This window comes from Nicotiana attenuata, unplaced genomic scaffold (assembly GCF_001879085.1).
Source record: "Nicotiana attenuata strain UT unplaced genomic scaffold, NIATTr2, whole genome shotgun sequence".
NCBI lineage: Eukaryota > Viridiplantae > Streptophyta > Magnoliopsida > Solanales > Solanaceae > Nicotiana > Nicotiana attenuata.
Window position 1 is genome coordinate 94,999 of NW_017672703.1, and position 12,061 is coordinate 107,059.

Sequence of the window (12,061 nt, forward strand, 5' to 3'; positions counted from 1 at the left end):
CGGATCAAATATCACTGTGATTTTCCCAATATACTTAGATTTACGGGGTGATCCACCCATCAAATTGAAGATATATGAGTCTATTTTCGAATGCATTAAATCGTTTGTCAATACGACATAGTAGTAGAGAGATATATATATGTGTTTGCGAGACTGCATAAACTGCTAGGTGACAAGTAGGTGTGTCACCTGCTTGCTTAATTGAGAGGACTAAATGTGTCCTAAAAGGGGCTATTTCGGGTCGGCCAAGCCCTTTTAAGGGCTTATCTCCTGAAAATATAACACTCATTATACAGAAAAATAACCAGAGATAAGCCCCTCCAAAAATCCTCCCAAAAATTGAACACAAATCCTAATTGATTTTTTCTCCTTTTCAGGTTCTAGTTGGAGGAAAACCTAGGGTTCGAAGAACCAAGATAGGATATGAGATATTCACCAAATAAGGTAAGTTTACTTCTCTCTTTTATCCATTTTTTCTGCTGTAAATGTGGAAAGTCGTTCTACAATTGTAAGAACTCACGGGACGGTGATCGGAAGCCGTGAGTTCGAGTTATGCAACTGATAGTGGACTATTTTGTGGGATGTTTCGTGTTGTTGTTGCATTGTGTGTTTTGCTACTATTTTAGGGATTTTTAGAGGAGAAAGGGCGTGGACACATATCACATAAATGCAGGGTGGTGGGCTGGTCGTTCATTGTAATATTTTTGGGTTGTTTGACACTACTACGGTGGTCGTTTTGTGTATGAATAGATTGGGGTGTGTTGGGCTATTTTGTAGTACTTTGTGGTATAAGGTTGAAAATAATGTATATATATTTTTATTGTTGTGTTTATATGTTTTTATTGTTGTGTTCTTGTGTTGTTAGTGTTATCTCAAATTGGGAGGAAGTAAAGATTATAGGGGAGATGCTGCCTGTTTTGATATAAAATAAGCTTGTCGTTCGCTATGCGATAGTTGTACCTTTCGTAACTTAATGATAGTATTATTATCGTTTTTGTAGATTAAGATGAGAAGAGACGAGCTCAACATGGTTATTGGAAAGATTGTGATAAGGTATGTTAAGGATAAACATTTCCTTCATTTTGGCATGATCTCGTAACTATATGTGTTTGATAACGAGACATAAAGAGGAGTTCATATTCCTGAATTTATTCACATTATCCTAGTCTCAGAAGTTACAGTATTCTCCCTTATTGGGACTTTCTATTTAGTTAAGTATTATCTTCTTTCAGTCATGAGGGTAGAGGGTCTCTATATATTCAGTATTAGAGTATTTTCACCACCACCGAGCTATAATCGGCGGGCAGGCCCCTATTGGGCAACCTCAGATTAGATGGTTAGTTATATACCGAGCCTACTGTGGTCGAGTGTCTATGAGCGAGCCCAGAATGGTCGAGATACTGATCCTAGTATGGTCGAGCGCCTATGAGCGAGCCTACTATGGCCGAGCAGTTACACGTACCAGGCCTTATAAGGCCGAACAGCTATTTTACTTACTATATTGAGAGAGTTGAGTTAGTATCAGCACGTAAGTATATCTTTAGATCATCTTTGACTCCTAGTTACTTTCAGTCATTATATTATTAGTTCAGTTTCAGCTTTCAGTTATTTTATTGCCTTACTTACTCAGTACATTATTTCGTATTGACGTCCTTTCCTGGTGACGCTGCATTTCATGCATGCAGGTTCGGATAGACAGACTGGTAGACCTCTTCCGTAGGTGTTGTCCGTGTTCAGCTTGATCGATAAGCTCCACGTCCTTTGGAGTTGTCGGGTCTAGGATTTAGAGTACATATTGTGTATGTATATACATTATGGGTAGGTCGGGGCCCTGTTCCGACCACGGTACCTTCATCAGTAGAGGCTTATAGACATATCTTGTTAGTCGGTGCAGTATGTTAGGCTTGTAGGTCTTGTGTGTATATTTTTATTGGTTTGTCAGCTGTAGTAGTTATGCAACTAATAGTGTTCTCATTAGAAAGATTCACACGAGTTAGCAATATGTCGAATTTAGCTTGATCCTTTACACTACCAGATTGCACCAAATTTTTGATAGATTCCATGTGATCTTCAAATTCTTTCCCAAACCTTTCATTTAAAGCTATTACATACTCAGTCCAAGTAGGATTGATCACTGAATTTCTGGGTTTGATATATGCCATATGCCAAGCAATTGCTCAACAAAAAGTTCACGACCTTCTTTATCTCTAAAGATAGGGTGTCCTGACCATCCAACCGCTATTCCATCCCCGTTATCTATTGGGCCGCTCTGAATAATCCCCCTTTTGCTGGATTATTGCCGATGTAATCATAAAAAGCTAATTTTTCAAAAATCTTAGACCTTCCAAATGAATTGAAGTTACCTTCACTCTCTGGTCAAAAGGAACCTCATCCATAGCAAAAAACGGATCCACCTTATACAGCTGTGTCTTCAAATCATGCCCAAAAAATTTAGGAAATTTAACCTCGAATATCTGGTGAAGAAATTACCAGCAGGTGTTTGATTGCCTTGATTATCCCTTGCTCTTCTTTCATGTATGACCTCAACAAAACACTCTCTATCCTCATATTCAGTTCTGCGAGTTTCATTGCCACTCTCCTTCCTGCTGAGATTATTAATGGTGGATCGCATCTCCATACTCCTTGTCCGCTATCAAATTGCGCTCATTCATGCTAGTCATTCCTTCCATAAGCCTCTGTAGCTGCATTTCAATCTGCACAAGTTTTTCTCCCATTTCTTCTTATTGTTGTTCTTGACTTCTGTTTCTGGTCATTATTTCGTTGTTATTTCATTATTTCGTTGTTATTAGTCATGATTTAGAGCCGAGAATCGTGTTGCTCTGATACCAATTGATGCACACAGTGCAATCGAAAAGAAAATAGTTCTAGGAAATGCAAAGATTTCAAAGAACAATGAAACTAAGTCAGGGTTGTCACCGAGATATTAGCTTGAGGAGAGAATTCAGGAGTAGGAGAAGAGTATTTAATGAATGAATCAAATGTACACAATACAAACTATATATGAATGAATCTCTAAGCTCAAGGATCTTCCCCCTTCACTGTAACTAACTCCTAACTAATTTTTCGACTTTAACCAACTTCCGGAACCTTCCAACAAATTAACTAATTGTGTTGCCACATCAGCTAAGTAAGGCTAATTCATCACTGAACATTTGCAACACCATTGTAATCACTCCTCAAGAAGAGACGAAGATATTAAGCAAATATAATAATTGAAGGAAGAATTAAAGAATATCCCTGTTTCCACGGGAAGAAAAATATTACATATTGACATATCAAGTACTCATATATTACGACAGAATAAATAAATCCAATCCAACTCTAGTAAAAGCACCAATATTGGTGTCTCTTTGATAATAATTGACCAATGGAGCTCGAACACAATGGGCAAGTCAAGGAAAAACCTATTGGCTTCAAACCACTAAACGCTACAATGTACCAATAACAGCTTCACACTACAATTACTAACACAAGAATAAATTAATGACGTTTACAGGGACTGACATGACCAAACCTAATTCAGAAAGACAACTGTATAACCATAAGTTCTATCTCTTTTTTCTTTTTCCCTTTTTACTCTCTCTTTTCATTTCTGTTGCTGAAAAAATAAAAAAAAAACCAAAAGGCAAACCAAAAATCACCCGCAACGACCTGTATGTCTATTTTGTATCATGGGTTTAGGTAGTGATGCGGATACGGATGTATGTTGAGAGGAATGTCCAGGCATGCCTCTCGCTATCCGAGGAGTACAAACCTCTCTTAGCATCAACAACTTCAATGTCTCTTCTCTCTCAACGGCCAGTCTTGGGACGTTTCATTCCACTGGTATTGAAAGGAGACACGCTGCCACTTGGACCGGGAGACTCTTCCCTAAAATTTGAATTTAGCAGCGCAAGTTCACGCAACTGCTGTCTCTTTATGAAATCTTGTGATTCATCCTGTAGATGAAAGCATTGCAAAAAAAAAAAAAAGTTAAAAAAAAAATAAAAAATTGAAACCCCAAAGAGGCAACAAAATTTGAGATACATACCACAGGCTTGAGCAACTCCTCTATTATTTCTTGTGCCTGTCTCAATCTAATATCCACAACACTGGCTGGCAAATCAGCTTCAATTAAAATATGGAGTGGTTCATTCAGGTGCTCATATCCTGGTCTTCCCCTTAGTTTCTCCTCCTTGAAGTTATCAACCGCGAAAATATATTAGAACTTCAATGATACAGTTCACACATACGACTCCACAAAAGACAGTGATCTACCTAGAGCTAGAAGTAAGTCTACAAATTGAATAGCCTTTCATCGACCTTTTTTTTTCATAAAGAAGTCTTTGTTCTGGATAAACTAAATTTTCAAATACCAAAAGTCTGTCCCATCTTCCAATTAAAATTGTCAGTATTAATAAACAAAAATTGTAAGAAAGAAAAGAAGATGAAAACTACCTTGTCCGGATCTTTTATTGACCCTTTTCCTCTAATAAAAACACGACATCCTGTAGTAGCTTCCACCCGTTTCAATGAATTTCCTCTGGGACCCAGAAGTCGCCCGACAAAATTAAACTGAAATCCACAAAGAAGTTGGTCCAAACTTCAGACAAGGCTATACTACTAAGCATTCATCTATCCCCAAAAAAAAAAAAAATTAACTAAGCAACAACACTAACAGCCTTACATTCGGATAAGTGTCGACTGGAATTTCTAAGCGCAATATTCTTTTCACAGTGTACGAACTAGGACTTGCTGGTGCCCCCTGCCAGTCCATTGACATTCCAGGAGGTCCACTTAACCTCTGGTACAATTTGAGAAATTGATATTTTAGAGAACATTACGGAAAATAACTAGCAAAGAAGAAGAGCACCAGTTAGCAGACAACAAAATGGTTGGTACTTTGGATGGTAAAATAGGAAAATATGCCAACTGAAAGAGTATTAAGAACACAAAAGAAACTATCAACCACTCCTTTTACTTGTATTTTAAAAATAAACAAAAGTAACTACCAATCCTTCTGAAAATGTTCAACGGGATGTACATAGCTATAGAGCTGAAAGCAGTCACAGAGATCGACCTCAACCCTTATTAATGTTCCAACCAGTGTCCACTGCCACTGACCGAACATAATAGCTTCCAAAACGAGCTAGAGACAGTCTGTATCTTCACTCATTCGCCAGCAAAAATTCCACTTCCCTGCCTTAAGATTATTATACCCGACGAAATGATAAAACTAGAATCTTCAGGGAACTAATTTTGCATTTTACGGATTTGCCTATATTCTTTTAGGAGGTCAATCTTCTGGTATTATGAGAAATTGACGTCTAGATGGAGAAGCAACAAGATAACACAACAAACAATGAATCATCATTCATCTTTGAACCAAACATCTTTGTCCCACAAAAATCTATATTTAGACTATAGCAAATTCAACATTCCCATCACCCTTATTAACCGAAAGACATTCTGAAGCTTCCAAAATTTATGTCCATAATCTGTGCCATCCACATCCTTAAGGCTTCAATATTATACATGGAATGCATCAGAAACTTAAGGCCTCGTATGCTTGTTTAAATTCTAGATCAATCAGATTACCATACTCCGCCGCTAATGGACAGATATGACACCCAAAGGGAACGCCTGAGAAGCGAAACCAAAGACCTAAAGAACTTCCACGTCTGAAGAAGACGTCTTCATAGCAAAACATCCTCCCTTTTAAAATTGAATATTAAAACTAGTAGAATAGTAACATATCTAAGCTTTTCAATCGAAATCTTACAAGAAACGAATAAGGCAAGGACAAGACATGTAATTTCGGGGTCCAGCAAACCTTACTCAAACCTTGAGGATGCACATGACAACAACAACAACAACAAACCTAGTGGAATCCCGCAAGTGGGGTATGGGGAGGGTAGTTTGTACGCAGATCTTACCCCTATCCTGGGAAGGGACACCACGATGCACATGGAGAAGAGAATTTCTATGGTTTTCTCTTTAGCTGTTACGGTACTTTTGCTGCAATTCTCTAAGATCTCTCACCAAAACTTATAAGTTTTCCCCTTTTTTTTTTACTTAAAAACCCAAACACAACTGAAATAGTTAATCTTACTTTAAACAACAAGTGGATATTAGGTGACTGCTCGTATGTCCACACACGCAATCCGATATTTCTAGAGGCTTGTTGAGAATTAGACAGTCAATAACTAAGCAAATGGGCTATATAAAAGTAGCTTGAAGATTTTTTTAAGAGACAAAGAACTTTACTTAAAAAGTAAAGTACTTCAAAAATCTAACATGGCGACGAAAAAAAAATTTACATGATTTATAGAAACTTAAATTAGAAAATAAAGTCAAGCCTAATATCTTATTAGCCTCATAAAATAAGTATCTCTTTTTAGAGGCCTATGCATTAGCTATACATGTTAGCCCAGTTCAGTCCAATGAAATTTTAATTTTATTTGATACGTAACCTAACCATGTACACCAGGTTGAGATATCTAGCAGCATAAACATATTTCAGAAAGACAAAAATCTAAGAGTGTATAGCTGCTTAAGTTAAAATTATTTTGATTCCATGACAAGATTGTTCCCATTGCACCTGAATACTGCTACATTTTTACACCATGTAAAGCCTTGAGGTGCACTCTGCATTATCTCTCCATTGGCAGTCGCTATCTAGCCACTGCTATGGTTTCATTTAGCAGCATCGAGAAACTTACGAGCCTTTTCCATAGAAAAGAACGCAGCTAGGCTCCTAAAAGAGATACTTAATAGCTTATGATCAATAAGAAATAAAGCAGCTATTAAGTTCCACTAATAAGAATAGTGAGGATAATCGAAACAGTAAGTTTGCTCTATTTAGACAGTGTTGTCACCAGATGCTACATGTTTTGAAATAAGTGGCCAAAACATATCTTCTTTTCTTAACCTATTGAACATCAACTGGGCACAATCTTCCATGGGTAAGGAATTCTTGTAAACTTGGTCCATGTACTCTAATGGATGAAAAAATGTGCTGCTTAATCACTTGCATGTCTTAGCTGGCTTGTACGGAAAGAAGGAACAGACTACAGAGAAGCCTTTGAAAGATTGGAATATAGAACCCGTTTGGATTGGCTTGTTTTAAGTGCTTTTAAGCCAAAATAGCTTTTAAGCCATTTTGTAGTGTTTGGATAAAGTAAAAAAGTGCTTTTAAGCACTTGTTTTTAAGCTAAAATGACAAAAACAAGCCAAAAGCAAAAAGTTAGAATTCCTAACTTATGGCTTAAAAGCTATTTTGGCTTAAAAGTCACTTAAAACAAGCCCATCCAAACAGGCTCATAGCTTCTGTCAGCTGAAAAACCACTTGTAATCCGCCTTACACTTGTCGCAAAATCATAGAAGTCCCATCAGCCACTTATATTGCTGAAATTTTAAAAATGAACTTGCAATCCATCTCTTTTTATTTTTATTTTAATTGGGTCTCCATCACATGGTTGACACTCCCCTCAGTACCCATCATTTTGCACTTAATAAAAGAACAGGGATCCAAAGTAAGAAAAAGAAGCTGATTTTATTTGGTAAACTATTGCACTTAGTCCATAAACAGGCAAACATGCTAATCAATAATTTTATTGGTTCTAAAAGCTTATTAACAATAGTTGCGACAACACACATTGTTCATCAATGTGAAGACACTAAAAATTCATATCCATTTGTTTCACTTAGACCGAACAGCATGATTACTGTTAGGCAGACATCAGAGGATTTCATACCTATACATGACACGCAAGATATGTATGGACAGTCTGGTTAAGAGAAGGCGTTTACCACATTGAGCCAAGTGTCAAAGATAACATGAAAAAGACAATTACCTCCTGGGGAAGTCCATTCCAACCAGCCAATCCTGCTCCAGAAACATTTGACATAAGGTTTGCTGAACCCATAGGACTAGGACTTCTATGTCGCAATCTGTCAAGTTCACCAAATCCTTGGTTCGGCAACATTCCGGAAACCCTTAAAATCTCTGAAAAAAACCAGATCATACTTAGAAACCAAGCATCACTCAATAAAATTGCAATAGCTTGATGACCATGAACCTGAAGAAAATACAGTTTGACACCATAACCACTATAATTATCATTAAAAGTTGGGAAACAAATCTGATAAAATTCGTGTACACTGGAAGGATGAAGACAAGTTCTAAATATCATAAGACTTGATTTCTAAACCAAGGGTCCTAAACAAGAAGAGCATGTAATTTGATTATTTGCAACTGAGCAATCTGAAGGTCACCAATTGGCTAGATATCTTTTCCAGAAAAGATCAGCAGCAAACACCCCCCCCCCCCCCCAAAAAAAAAAACCCAAAGCAGGTAATTCCACTAATGACTTCTTGATTGCCTTACTCATGTTCCTCTTTTTCTAATTTTTAAGCATTTTCAGAAGACATGCGACAAGACAATGACACAGCCAAAGGTTACAAGTGCCCTTAAGATAACATTTCAAACTTGAACAGCTAATTGAGATGATCCACAATTCGCAGACCAAACAAGAACCCCCTAAGCTTGAATCACGATTCCCCAATAATTATTGGCACAAAAAGATTTTTTTTAATTGCAAAACTACTGGCACAAAAGTCATGGATGGTTGGCCGAAACGTGTTATATCTATTAGAATTTTCTGAATAACGGACCCTATAATCTTCTCCATTTATCTGTTTAATTTAGTAATTAGAGCCTTGCTTGTGAATTGTGAACCTCAAGCTGCAAATGAACCAGAGTTAGAATGTTTCTCAAATGAGAGGGATTGCAATTGTTTTCCATTTCAACAGCAGAAGGATACATGAAACTTCAGTCCAGACAGAATCCAAGAAGAGTAAAATGTAAAAAAGATATAATTTTTCCATTCCAACAACCCATCCTGGAGAAAAAGATGGGCAAGAACAGATATATATAGTAGTCCAATTTCCTCATGATGGTAAGAAAGAATCGGGCCAGATCTAGCTTGTCATCCATAACCACAAGAAACCATAAGAACATACTGAAAATGTAGATAAAGCCCACAAAAACTCAAGAAACATAGATCCAAGACAAGGAATTGATTCAAAAAAGTAACCTTGATTCAAGAGTCTGCTACATATGGGAAGAACTTGCATGAAAGGTCCAAGCTTTTGATGCTCCGCCAACAGCTCTGACAAGTACTGATTGCTAAGATGTAAAAGAAACACAAGAAGATCAAAACCCACATAGCCAAATTCAAATACACAAGTAGAAAAAAGAGAAAACTAATTAGTAAATGATAGGATAGGAAAAAACTATATATACCTGTCAACATCAGGGGTACTTCTAATCTGAGGAGAAGCAGCTCTAGCAGGTGAAAAGTTGGGATTATACAAACCTGACATAGCTTTTTTTCAGGTGAATAAGCTTTTAGACTGAAATGGCTCCCCCTGCTGGGCTATAGTATAGCGGCACAAGAAAAGAAAAGAAAAGAAAAGAAACAGAAACAGAAACAGAAACAGAAAGAGAGAGAAAAAGAGAAAGAGAGAGAACCCTTGAAAAGGGTTTTGTGTAAATAAAGGGTGATAAGTCTAAAAGCCTGTGAAATTGGCAGAAAGAAAGCCAAAACCTCTTTTTTATTTTTTTTATTTTTTATTTTTGTTATTTGAAGAAGTTACTATAGTAGTAGGAGTATTTAGGTAGTGTATGAGATAATGATAATTGAGAAAAATCTATGAAAGAATAGTATGTAATTGATGATAGTTATTAGTCTCCTAATAATTGTATGTCAACACAGACTGTGCTGTCTCCTTCCGTTTCTGTCTAACGTCTGTGAATGCAAAAAACAAAAAAAAACAAAAAAAAAAAGATCATAAATCAACCAAATTTATAGAGTTGATTTATTTGCGTTCGGTGCCTAACCAAGAGATTTTATCATACTCGCCGTCCCCAAAAATTAAGGAAAGACGAATATTCTCAAAGGAAAATGGTTGAATATGCTAATATCTGGAATTCAGGAATTTTATTATTTGTTCATTGCCCTCATAGTTAGAAAAAGTATTGTTTTTATTCTTCATCTCTATCAAAGATACAACATGAGGGTAATTTTAGATGGGTAAAATATAAAATTGACCGGTCGGCTACAACTAATTACATTCGCTAGTCAAAATATATATATATATATATATATATATATATATATATATATATAATATTTTATTTTATTTTATTTTGTATANATGTCAGGTTGGTTTGGTTTGGTTTGACTTTTTTAGTTTAAACCAAACCAAACCTAATTGTGGGCGGGTCTTTTTTCTAAACACCAAACCAAATCAAATCAAACCATAGCCGTGTCGGATTATCAATTGGTGCGATTTATCGGTTTCCTCGTACACCTCTACTCATGCAGTCGAATAATCTTACTAGCATAGTCTTACAAATATAAATTTCAAACACGGTAATAGTCTATGCTTGCTTCAAATATACATCTTACTAGCATTGTCTTACAACTATAAAACTAAAACAATAGGGCCAAAAAAAATAAGGAAAAAAAATCACAAGCATGAAAAACAAGCTTGAGCACAACAGAAAATATATAAAATAAAAAATTTATCTTGTATCTTCAGTTTCTTGCATCTTGGGAAGAAAGAGCTATCTCACCATAAATTGTTTTCTAGTTTTGGGTGGGATTTGGAGCACTAAGAGGGGCCTTTCTCAAGCTTTGCTCCACAGCTTTCTTTGGATTTTTCTTAGTTTTTGCACTGCTATTTCTTCTTGTATGAACTGAAGCAGTAAAAAACAACAATTTTCTTCCAATATTATTGCCATTTTTTGTCCATCTGAGATAAATATCTTGGCTATGAAAATGTACATAAACTAGAGAACACAAGAAGATATGAAAGAGTATTAAAGCAAAAATGGCAGCTAAAGTTATGCGATTGATCTTCATTAGAATTTAGAAGCTAAGGAGGAATATAATTCTGAGAATGAAGAAAAAAATAAAGAAGAAAAATATGATTTTGATATGATTGGATTCATGTTTATATGCGTAGTGTACCATGCTTGGCTACACGTGCATAGCCATTTGCTTTATAATAGAAATCTTGAGGGTTTTTGGATTTCAGACAACTCACGATCTCTAGTAAACGACGTTTCATATACTATATGTAATCAACATTTTGCTAAATTTGTCTATTAATTTAATCTTTTTCACTTTATATTTTTGCTAGATAAAGATAGTTTTGTTATTTGAATATAAATAAGTAGTTTTTTTTAGCAAACAGGAAATATATATCTTAATAACTAAAGAGCGTTCAGTACATGATTATCATAAGATGTGTCACGAAGGATACATTGGTTCCCTAGGCTTGCCAACAGTTGGCAAATTTCAAAAGATAGTAATTTTTCATATGTAGTAAGTTCAAGTCTTTCCCTATCCACAAAACATATAACATCACTTGGAGGTCTAACAAAAACTTTTTTATTGCTCCCCAAGTAGTTTTGTTACAAACCCTAGCATTAATTTATGCCTTCTCCCAGCTAATTAAAATAAAAAACTATTTTTTTTCTTTTCTTTAACAAAAAACTAAGATTCCATTATTTATTAAAATTAGGTGTATAGACCTACTTATTTTGGATATTATTATTTATTTTCCTGTTTTTGTTGGGTAATTTATGAAAATGTGATTTGATTGCACGAACAGATGTGCAAAATAGAACAAAATATTTTGTCCATACCCAATTGTTTGGAAAACTTTGAAGTCAATCAGGCTCAACATTGATGAGCAGCCCCAACAACCTATTGTTGTGAACTACCATTGTTGTTTTATATCTTAAGAAAATTATTACCCACAAAAAACATAAAGATTTTAAAACAAAATAGCCAATGCAGTATATAAAATACAAACTAGTAATTGTACCCGCGCGATGCGCGGTAAATATTATACCATGTGCCTTTTTTCTAGGCTACCACTTGGATTAATGTGGGGCCTTTTTCCTTGGCTTTTAATAATATATAGATAGATTATTAGCATATTACTTGTTTAATATTTTTGTCCGCAATTCTTTTGCAATATAATA

At 35.6% G+C, this 12,061-nt stretch overlaps 1 protein-coding gene across 1 annotated transcript; it reads right to left on the reverse strand.

Annotated features, from left to right (window-relative positions):
- Positions 1-3,225: 3,225 nt before the first annotated feature.
- Positions 3,226-9,589, reverse strand: LOC109214186 (KH domain-containing protein At2g38610). Its single transcript, XM_019378084.1, has 7 exons — positions 9,308-9,589; positions 9,099-9,190; positions 7,857-8,008; positions 4,688-4,804; positions 4,459-4,575; positions 4,052-4,195; positions 3,226-3,959 (listed from the first exon to the last, which is right to left on the reverse strand). The coding sequence occupies exons 1-7, from the start codon at positions 9,385-9,387 to the stop codon at positions 3,813-3,815; spliced, it is 849 nt and encodes a 282-aa protein (XP_019233629.1). The 5' UTR covers positions 9,388-9,589; the 3' UTR covers positions 3,226-3,812.
- Between the last annotated feature and the right edge of the window lie 2,472 nt (positions 9,590-12,061).

What these genes read in the sequence shown, in the direction of transcription:
- LOC109214186 (XM_019378084.1), bottom strand. Translation starts at nt 9,387, where the DNA reads ATGTCAGGTTTGTATAATCCCAACTTTTCACCTGCTAGAGCTGCTTCT. An exon ending in TAGCAGACTCTTGAATCAAG is followed by an intron (nt 8,009 to 9,098) that starts GTTACTTTTTTG and finishes GGTTTTTTTCAG; the next exon opens with AGATTTTAAGGGTTTCCGGA. An exon ending in CAGTCGACACTTATCCGAAT is followed by an intron (nt 4,576 to 4,687) that starts GTAAGGCTGTTA and finishes TGTGGATTTCAG; the next exon opens with TTTAATTTTGTCGGGCGACT.